The sequence below is a fragment of the Humulus lupulus genome, chromosome 2 (assembly GCF_963169125.1).
Source record: "Humulus lupulus chromosome 2, drHumLupu1.1, whole genome shotgun sequence".
Lineage (NCBI taxonomy): Eukaryota > Viridiplantae > Streptophyta > Magnoliopsida > Rosales > Cannabaceae > Humulus > Humulus lupulus.
In genome coordinates, this window is record NC_084794.1 from 10,551,132 (window position 1) to 10,561,606 (window position 10,475).

At 35.1% G+C, this 10,475-nt stretch overlaps 1 protein-coding gene across 3 annotated transcripts; it reads left to right on the forward strand.

The window, feature by feature from the left end:
- LOC133817253 (uncharacterized) lies at positions 1–4,370 on the forward strand. 3 transcript variants are annotated; one of them, XM_062249716.1, is made up of 9 exons: positions 1–158; positions 2,093–2,309; positions 2,485–2,573; positions 2,659–2,797; positions 3,214–3,288; positions 3,462–3,583; positions 3,656–3,731; positions 3,861–3,920; positions 4,021–4,370. In XM_062249716.1, the coding sequence occupies exons 2-9, from the start codon at positions 2,196–2,198 to the stop codon at positions 4,147–4,149; spliced, it is 804 nt and encodes a 267-aa protein (XP_062105700.1). In that variant the 5' UTR covers positions 1–158; positions 2,093–2,195; the 3' UTR covers positions 4,150–4,370. The 3 variants fall into 3 exon arrangements, with proteins under 3 accessions (XP_062105700.1, XP_062105702.1, XP_062105701.1); XM_062249718.1 differs by having other exon boundaries at positions 11–158; positions 2,118–2,309; XM_062249717.1 differs by having other exon boundaries at positions 12–158; positions 2,103–2,309.
- Positions 4,371–10,475: the final 6,105 nt, after the last annotated feature.

A 10,475-nucleotide genomic window follows, 5' to 3' on the forward strand; every position in this document is an offset into this window, starting at 1 on the left:
CTACTCTACTTGAATTAATAATAATAAAACAATTTATATATTTTTATTTATTTATTATTATAAAAAGGGTAGTTTATCAATTCCTCAAACCCGCCTTTCCTGCGTTTTTTTCTCTCATCTACCTCGTGGATTTGATTTGAGGTTCTCCTCTGTTTCAGGTATGAACTCATAACCAGCTCTTTTTTCTCCTGTAATAATGTTTTTGCTTGATCATGATGGCTCCTTTCAAGAATGGTTTTGTGATTGAGTTCGTACTTATGCTAATGATTTTTGTCAAATTTTTCGTTTTTAAACGTTTCTGCTCCTTATTTGGGAGACTCGACCAGAGACTCAATGGTGCTTGAGGTTACTAGTGACCCTTTACAATGCTTAAACTCAATGGTGCTTGGTGTTTTAAATTGTTATGGACATTCCTGTTTTGGCTGTTTTTATTTCTTTTTTCTTTTTACCAATTACGATTAGTGGGCGTTTTGGTGTTGTGAATTTCGACATAAACTGTTTTTGTTGTAAGTTTGAAGTTTAGGAACATTTACTGGTTGTATTAAGATGTCTTTTGTTTTTTTTTTAGAGAAATCCCATGTTAGGAAAACAGACGTGCAGGGTAGGGTAACTACCCTTTTGTTCATGTGTGCAGAAAACCATTTTCTTGTGCTTGTGTAAGGATTTTGTTATAAGGAGATTGGAGTTACACACACGAAATTAGTTTTGGAGCCTCTTGTTTGGATTAAGTTGAGCTTGTAATAGGCTGTGAAGCTTCTTGTGTTGGTGAGATAAGGGTACAAAACTTGTGAGAAGGTAATGAGAATATGCAGCTTTCGAAAAGGAGGAGAAACTTAATCAGTAAATTGATATTTTCTTTATCCTTCACTGCTCTAAGCTCATTGGTGAAGTTGTCTCTATAGATTCCTTTTGCGGTTTCAAGCCTGGGGACTTAGAACCTGTGTTAGTGGGTTGCGTCAGACAGGCTTGAACAGGATATTGATCTTTCTAGTGTCAAAACTTTAGTGCAAATTGTTGTTTGAGTTGCTGTCCTATCATGGCTTTAGGGTACCAGTCCTGTATTCTATGATTTTACATGTTTCTTGCCTTGCAAGATTTATGGGGTAGGTACCAACTTAAGCTTAGATGATTAATGAATGATTATCTTGTACATATGTGTTTCTTTTTAGTGTATGAAACTGCTAATTGAAAATATAACAATTTGAATGATTTTCATGCTGTCGTTATGCATTATTGACCTTTATTTTCTGTTATGTGATTTTATGAACAATCATTGAGTGGGATGTATGAATCTATTGTTTGACTAATTTTGGTTGCATAAAAACAGTGCACAGTTATGTACATCAAATTTAGTTTACTGAATTCCTGACCTGTACTGGAAGTCTTCCTTATTGAGAAGACTCCCATCTAATATCCCTCTCATATGTCCTTATCTTCATATAACTGCCTGGAAATGCCCATTAAGAAAGGGGGAACTTCAATATAAATAACCTAAAAGCAGATGATAACAAAGATCTCTTTAAGGAAGGTAGCTTTTCATGGACAATAAATAGCCAAGGTCTTTGGGTCTCGGGAAAAAGATAGTTCCTATAGGTAAGACATACAAGGCCCAGTTGCTCTTTTCTCAACCATGAATCTTGCCCAACCCCAAGGGGCCTAATTTACATGACTTAAGGAGAAGGGTGGTCGGTGGGCAGGATGTTACCCCCTGTGACTCCTCTGCCACCAGCCGCTACTATAGAAGTTTCATCCCCTCTAGTTTCATTGTTTCATTTGATTTTACTTATGCCACTAATGCAATGACTTTGGCTGATTCTAGCATTTTGTGATTCGGTTAATCATCTCCTTTGGATATTTAGCTGAATTTATTTTCCTTGGGGGAAATTGATGATCTATAAAATGCTACCAGAAATAAATAAGGGACAATAAGTACTGTGAATACATTTAAAACATTCTACAAGTTAAGTTATTCTTTAATTTTGTGAGTCATCAAATTTAAAATTCTATCCTGCATTTGTAGAAGTTTTTATCAATTTAGCTAATTGCAATTGTTAATTTATTTATCATTTCATTGTATATATTATTGGCAAAGGTGAAAATAGTGTACTTGGCATTAGTCTACAGAGAAGAAAAAACCTTCTTGTGGACCCATTGGATAAAGAAAAGCTACGTTTGTTGTTTCTGACCAAGCAATCATGGTAATCCAATCTTACCAAGACCAAGCTGAACAACTGCTAAAGGAATATGCACTTGCAGACCCTGTTATGCCATATATTTCAATAATTGGTGGCATTTTTGCATGCAAAATGGTATGTGCTAAGCTTTTCTCATACTTGTTCATTGTTAAATGTGGCTCGCAATAGATGGCTTATTTATAATGTATGCTTAGGACATTTGATAAGAATAATGTTATCCTTCACCCTTGTATTCGTCTTCATCTTTCCATCTCAATTTTATTTCTCTAAGGATTCTTACTCTTTTCAGGTATATGATCTTACTCAGTTTATCAGCATTATACAATTCAAGAGTTATTCAAGCCTTTCAAAACTCCAACGTACTGAGTGGAATAACAGGTGATTTCTGATTACCATCTTACTGGTTAAGGCATGTGTATCTTTTCTTTACAGGTGGTTTATATTTTTGTCACCATTGCAACAGGGCCATGTCCACTGTTCATGCCGTCTTTATCACAATTATGTCATTATATTTAGTATTTTGGTCAGATCTCTACTCTGATGATCAACTTACTGGCCCTGTTACTTTACAAAGTTCTCCAGTATCAACATTTGTATTGGGGGTAAGAATACTCAATGTCATCTTAGCTTTCAGATTTAGACTATGTAAATGGTATCAAGTGCCTATGACTGTTCTTATTAGCAATTCATTTTATCAATGTAGCAAATTGAATCCTAATATCTGCTGACCAGGGGACAAATATATCATGTAATTAGAAATTGAAGCTTATAGTGTACAGGCCTATTTTGATCTACCATTTGGATAACCAAACCAGTGAACTAGGATTCTGTCTTGCCCTTTCTGTAGACTATATGAACATTGGAGCATGTCACTGCTTGTTTATCTTCTCTTTTCTTTATTGTCAAACTTCAAATCTGCTTCTGACTTGAGATTGATTACTAAGTTCTATACATGTTCGTGTATGTTTTATTCACTTGGTTAAGAAATATAACATTTTGCACTGCTGTAATTTGACAGGTTTCAGTTGGTTACTTTCTTGCTGACCTTGGGATGATCTTCTGGTTTTATCCTGATCTAGGTGGATTAGAGTATGTAAGTGTGCTCCCATTGGATTGGTTATCATTGAAACTAACCTAGTTCACTGAGCCAAGTGCCAACACAACCTATTTGGAGTTCTGTTGGATCCATATGTTTTTTGTTTTTCAGTTCCAACATTTGTTGTGAATGAATGCTGGATTTTAATCTCACCTAAATTAATATATCAGGTGGTTCATCATCTTCTCTCTGTTGTATCAGTGGCCTATACCATGCTGACTGGAGAGGCTCAACTTTATACATACATGGTTCTTATCTCTGAAACAACCACTCCTGGGATCAACTTGAGATGGTAAAATCTGTACTAATAGTAATAGTAATGGTTCTTACTTCTTATCTCATGTTCTTGAATGTCACTTAAAAGGTATCTTGACATAGCTGGTATGAAGCGATCTAAAGCATATGTCATAAATGGGGTTGTGATATTCTTTTCTTGGCTGGTATGTCATATCTGTTCATAACCTTTTTTATAAACTTCTATTCTTCATCTATTTCTGGTCAAGAAAGGCAACTTTTAGGCAAATCCATTTGCGTCCGACATTATCATACATATTCTAATTGATATGCAGGTTGCCAGAATACTCTTATTCATATACCTCTTTTATCACATCTACTTGCACTACGAGCAGGTAAATGACAATATCAACTGAAATTTGCTTTGAGATATTCTATGGTGATGAAATTATGTTCTTGTGTTCTCACACTTGATTAATGTTTCTCACACAACAGGTTAGACAGATTCAGTCCTTCGGACTGTTCTTAGTAGCAGTGGTGCCTTTGGTGTTAGCTATGATGAATTTGATGTGGTTTGCGAAGATTTTCAAAGGGTTGAAGAAGACATTAGCAAAAAGGCAGTGAGTGGTGGATACATACAATATAGGTGATATATATACGAGTAGTGAGTTGATAAAATTTATGTATAAAAGTAGCTTCTGAAGGATATCTTTCAGCTGTGTGATATTTATGTCTATATTCCTTTTTTTTAGCTGAAATGTAAATAGGTGGTTGATACTTGATAATATTGTCAGAGCCAATTTGTCTTTGACTTCATGTGAATAAATATAGTTAATGATATGAAATGCCAAAAAGAAAAGTAGTGCTGTGATTGGTGAGTTGGAGACCAAACACTCTTAATTTTGTAGAAAAATCAAATTGTGGGACATCGACCTATGGATGGGGGCACGTGTTTTTGTTTTTTGTTTTTTAGAGGAAGCATGTGGTCGACACATAATTTATTAAGAAAATAAAACATTAATCCTAACTTTTCATAGGGGCCACGCTTAATTTACACTTTCGTTTTCCTTGTATGATCTCAAACTCTTTTATCGCTACATAAAATAAATAAACTGATTTGTTTAGAATTTAAAAAATACATATATATTACTTATGAATTAATAAGTGTTATTCAAGTTTTATATTTAGTTAGTGTTAATATTACAGCATATCAACAATACATCATTAACACTTTCAATGCTCGTCTTATCATCCAAGATCAAAACATTTATTTAGAGCATTAATTACACAAGAACATACCTCTCAAGTACCTCTCAAGTTATGCATTCTATCTCCTTGAGTCATGAAGACCTCTTCAAATCTGTAGAATACACAAGAATAGCCCACAAAGATAACAAATGCAATAGATAAAGCTTATGGAGAGCAACCCTTACCAAAATACTACCACACACCTTAATGCAACTATATGCCCTCTTATTTATTATACCCTCTTACCCTAAGGGGTATTAGTGGGTTAATTGAGTTCATTATGATAGTGGTGGTGGATTATAGTTTAATAGACCAACATATAGTCATTAGGGTGCCACCATGCATCTCTAATGTAATTAGTAAGTGTGAACCATCCCATTATGGTTATTGGTAATTAATAGACACTTTAGTTAATGGTTGTGATTATATTAGTCCATAATAATAATTATAACATTCTCCTACTTGGACAATATAATCAAACCACCACTATATTGTCTAAGCATATGGCAGTCAAATAAATCATATATAATATCATACCGATAGGATACAAATATTACATATGACTTGGCCCTCTAGACATTTAAATATCATAACAAACATTAACTATCAAACCAAACATGCATGAGGTACGCTAGATTGAGACTATGTGCATTCATCTCCTTTTGTACATGTCACTTCGATGAACAATAATATATATAAACATATATCCGTAATAACAACAATAAGAAGTGACTTCTGAAATTCCGTTTTTATAAGATTACCAACTTAATTATTCAAATAAAATAATTAAATGTTGAACTGTTACAGAAATGTTTAAACGACACAAAGACTGTTTGAATAGAAACCAGATATGTTTAAACAGTTTGTGACCAGAAGATAAAAACCAACTTAAAGTAAAGAACACACGAATTTTTACGTGGTATCAACAATCTTTGCAGATTGCTACTAGTCCACGAGGCCACGCCCAGAGAATGAAATTTATTAGAAGAATATCTAAATGATTACAAAACCAAATTGACTTATACAAATAAAGACTCCCTCTTGAATTTGTCGCAACTGTTGTAATCTAAACTCCTAATCAAATTTCTGAAGTGCTAAGATCTTGAACTCCCTTCAAATCATAACACTTGCATTTTTCCTCCCGAAAAGTGACTCACGAACAAGGCTTCTCCCGAAGCTTGATGACCAATGTCCAAGTGTGTTTAACCTGCACAATTAACACAAAGAAAACAATACAGAAGTACACTGTAATAAACCACTAAGAACTTGCTGGACTCAAGTTCTTCACATAATAAAAAGTCTCTCTAAAACTTGAAAAATATTTGGAAAATAATACACCAAGAGAGATGATAAAAAACCAGCAACCTAAGGATGATTATATACTTTTTAGAATCCCTTTAGGTCGTGGAAAATAAATCAGAAATCAAACAGCCAATAAATGGAAAATCTTCCAAAATAGGAAAGTCAGAATCTGTTCAAACAAACTGACAATCCGTTCAAACAGATTCATTGAACCTAGACAGTTTTTCAACCCAGTTTCCTTAAATAAATAAGGAAACAATATCTACATTATCACTGCAAACTGTACACAATTTATGGACAAATAAATCAGATCAAAGGATAAAAATAAATACCAATAATTTCCATTTCAAGAAAATATATTCTTTTATAGGAAATTATATATTTATTTTATTAACATATATATAATTATCTGATTATAAAAAGACACATTTCAACAAAACAGGAAACTACCGATTTCGAAAATACTCATTTAATTAATTTTGTCAATATTTTCAAATATGCCAATACAAGATTTTACAACTTCAATTATCATTATGCATGTTCAGAACAAAACACAAGCTATAAATAATCTATAAAAAATACTAGTATGTTCAATACATAAATAACAAAACTCCCACTAAGCTCAATAAGCTAGGCTCCTGACAATCCAATTCGGGCAGCGTGCTCTAAACCCACACATATAGGCAAGCCTTTTGTTAGTGGGTTCGTTAACATGCTAGTGGTAGGCGTGTACTCAATAGAAATGAGGGACTCAGCGACTTTCTCTTTAACAAAATAGTACTTTATATCAATATGCTTTTAGCGAGAAGTACTCTTAGTATTCTTAGAGAAAACTATTGCTGCGGAGTTGTCACAATACAATTTCAGCGACCTCAAAATAGAGTCTACAACACTCAATGATAAAATGAAATTTCGCAATCATATTTCTTGACAAGTAGCCTCATAACACGCCATATACTCTGCCTCCATTGTAGAGGAAGCTATGAGTGTCTGCTTGACACTTTTCCAAAAACAGCTCCTCCAGCCATTATATAAATGTAGCCTGAAGTGGACTTTTTATCATCCATGCATCCTGCATAATTGGCATCACTGAACCCAAATATATCAAGAGTGTCAGCTTGCCGGTAAGTTAACATAAGATCCTTAGTACCCTAAAGATACCTCATGACTTTCTTAGCCGATTTCCAATGGCTAAGTCCAGGATCACTCAAGTATCTACCCAACACACCGACAACAAAAGCAATATCTAGGTGTGTGCATACTTGAGCATACATCAAGCTACCAACTAGTGACGCATAAGGAAAGACTTTCATTTCATCTTTCTCTTTATCATTTTGTGGACATTGAAACTTTGAGAACTTGTCACCCTTCACTATTGGTGCCTTCCTAGGAGATCAAGCATGCATATTGAATCTTTTTAAGATCTGATCAATGTATGTCTTATGAGACTAATGAAGAATTACATTAGCCCTATCCCGAAGAATCTGAATCCCAAGCACATAGGAGGCCTCACCAAGATCCGTCATATCAAAGTGGCTAAACAAAAGTTGATTTGTCTCAGACAATAGGTCAGAATTATTAGATGCAAGCAAGATGTCGTCAACATACAATACTAGAAAAATAAAGCTGCTCCCACTGACCTTCATGTATATACATTGATCTACTACATTCTCCTTGAAGTCATTTGTAGTGACAATCATATCAAACTTGAGATACCATTGCCTTGATGCTTGTTTAAACCCATATATAGACTTCTTGAGCTTTCAAACCATGTGTTCTTTGCCAGGAATCTCAAAACCAACAGGTTGAGTCATGTAAACATCTTCAGACAAATCTCCATTCAAGAAGGCGGTTCTCACATCCATTTTATTGAGTTCTAGATCAAAATGAGCCACTATAGCCATAATGATTCACAACGAATCTTTGGTAGTTACAGGTGAAAATGTTTCTTTGAAATCAATACCTTCTCTCTGGCTATATCCTTTCGCCACAAGCCTAGCCTTATACTTTTCCACTTGTCCATTCGAGTCACGTTTAATCTTATACACCCATTTGCATCCAATGGGCTTGCAACCTTTGGGTAGTTCAACCAACTCCCAAACTTCATTTTGTGACATAGAACTCAATTCTTCTTTCATTGCATCCATCCACAACATAGATTTAGGACTACTCATTGCTTCTTGATAAGTGTCTGGCTCAGAAGTGTCTCCCACATCAAACTCATGTTTCTACAAATAGATAAGGTAGTCATCAGGAATAACAGACCTGCGGGTTCTCTGTGATCTTCTCACCATAACTTCATCATCCCCAACACCAAGATTTTCACCTTGTTCTTGATTTTGAGGTTCATCATGAGTTTCTACCGGACTCTGTTCAATCATAGGGTCATCAATAGGAGCGGAAGCGACAGGTACAGGGATAAAAATGCGTTCTTCCCTAAAACAATTTCTCTTGACCCTTGACTTGAACCAAATTCATCTTCAAAATAGACAGCTCTATCCGATTCTATAACTCTAGTGGTGTGGGATGGGCAATAAAATCTTAAAGGAATTATCTATTTACTTGTTATGCAAATGCTTTGGGATAAACAAAATTTACATACTTATAATGAATGACAAAATTTGTACATAATTCTGAATTATTTAAAACAACTAATCCTAGATCTATTAAACGACAAAAGAATGATTCCAATAGTTAAACATATCTGTGGCACTTGAGATTGGGCCATAATGGTCTAGATAGAATTAATAGGCTTGTATAAGATGGTCCTTTAAGAGAACTATCTATTGGATCTCTCCCTGTTTGTGAATCCTGTCTAGAAGGCAAGATGACCAAGAGACCTTTCTCTGCTAAAGGATCAAGAGCTATAGAACCACTTCAGCTGGTACATACGGATGTTTGCGGTCCACTTAATGTACAAGCAAGAGGAGGTTATGAATACTTTGTTACTTTTGTTAACGATTATTCTAGATATGGTTACCTATAATTAATGCAAAGAAAATTTGAAACTTTTGGAATGTTCAAAGAATTTCAAGCAAAGGCTGAAAATCAATTAGGTAAATCACTGAAAGTTCTTCGATCTGATCGAGGATGAGAGTACTTGGATTTTGAATTCGAGGACCATCTGCGTGAGCATGGTATTCAATCCCATCTCACAACACCTGGAACGCCACAACAAAATGGTCTTTCAGAAAGACGGAACAGAACTAGATATGGTTAGATCAATGATGAGCTTCTCATCATTACAACTGTCATTCTGGGGCTATGCAATTCAATGTGCTCTATACATATTGAATGTTGTTCCATCTAAGTCTATCCAAAAGACACCCATGGAATTATGGAATGGTTGTAAACCCAGTTTACACCATTTTCGAATTTGGGGGTGTCCTGCACATGTGCTTAAAGGAAAGACTGAGAAGTTGGAATCACGCTCTGAAGTGTGCATGTTTATGGGCTATTCTAAAGAGACTAGATGTGGAATTTTCTATAGTCCCAAAGAAAATAAAACAATTTGTATTGACAAATGCAACTTTTCTTGAACATGACTATGTCAATAACCACAAACCTCGTAGTAAGGTTGTACTGGAGGAGAGGATCTCGAATGACGTTGCAAAGTCACCAGCAACAACCAATGAAAAACGACAAGAGGAATCTGCTAGTTCTAGTCAGAATAGTAGAGAGCCTCGTTGTAGTGGGGGGGGGGGGGGGGGGGTTAGTAAGCAACCCATACGCTATGAACACGAAGTTCAAATGCTTGTGTTTGACACAAACAAAGACAATCCATTGACATTTCAAGATGCAATGAATGATTCTAACAAGGACAAATGCCAAGACGCCATGAACAAAGAAATAGAATCGATGTATTCCAATTCTGTCTGGGTTCTTGAAGGCCCACCTGAGAATATCAAACCCATTGGTTGCAAGTGGATATTCAAGAAGAAAATAGGAGCGGATGGGAAAGTAGAGACTTTCAATGCAAGGCTTGTAGCCAAAGGCTACACACATAAATACGGGGTTGATTATGAATAATCTTTTTTCTCTTGTAGCCATGCTAAAATTCATTCTTATACTCTTATCTATAGCTGCGTGCATTGATTATGAGATTTGGCAAATGGATGTCAAAACAGCTTTTTTGAATGGGAAAGTAGAGAGCGGATGGGAAAGTAGAGACTTTCAAAGCAAGGCTTGTAGCCAAAGGCTACACACAGAAATAAGGGGTTGATTATGAATAATCTTTTTCTCCTGTAGCCATGCTAAAATTCATTCTTATACTCTTATCCATAGCTACGTGCATTGATTATGAGATTTGGCAAATGGATGTCAAAACAACTTTTTTGAATGGCTACCTTGACGAAACCATTTATATGTCTCAACCAGAAGGGTTTGAAGTAAAAGGTCAA

What these genes read in the sequence shown, in the direction of transcription:
- LOC133817253 (XM_062249716.1), top strand. Translation starts at nt 2,196, where the DNA reads ATGGTAATCCAATCTTACCAAGACCAAGCTGAACAACTGCTAAAGGAA. An exon ending in TGATATTCTTTTCTTGGCTG is followed by an intron (nt 3,732 to 3,860) that starts GTATGTCATATC and finishes ATTGATATGCAG; the next exon opens with GTTGCCAGAATACTCTTATT. An exon ending in TCTACTTGCACTACGAGCAG is followed by an intron (nt 3,921 to 4,020) that starts GTAAATGACAAT and finishes CTCACACAACAG; the next exon opens with GTTAGACAGATTCAGTCCTT.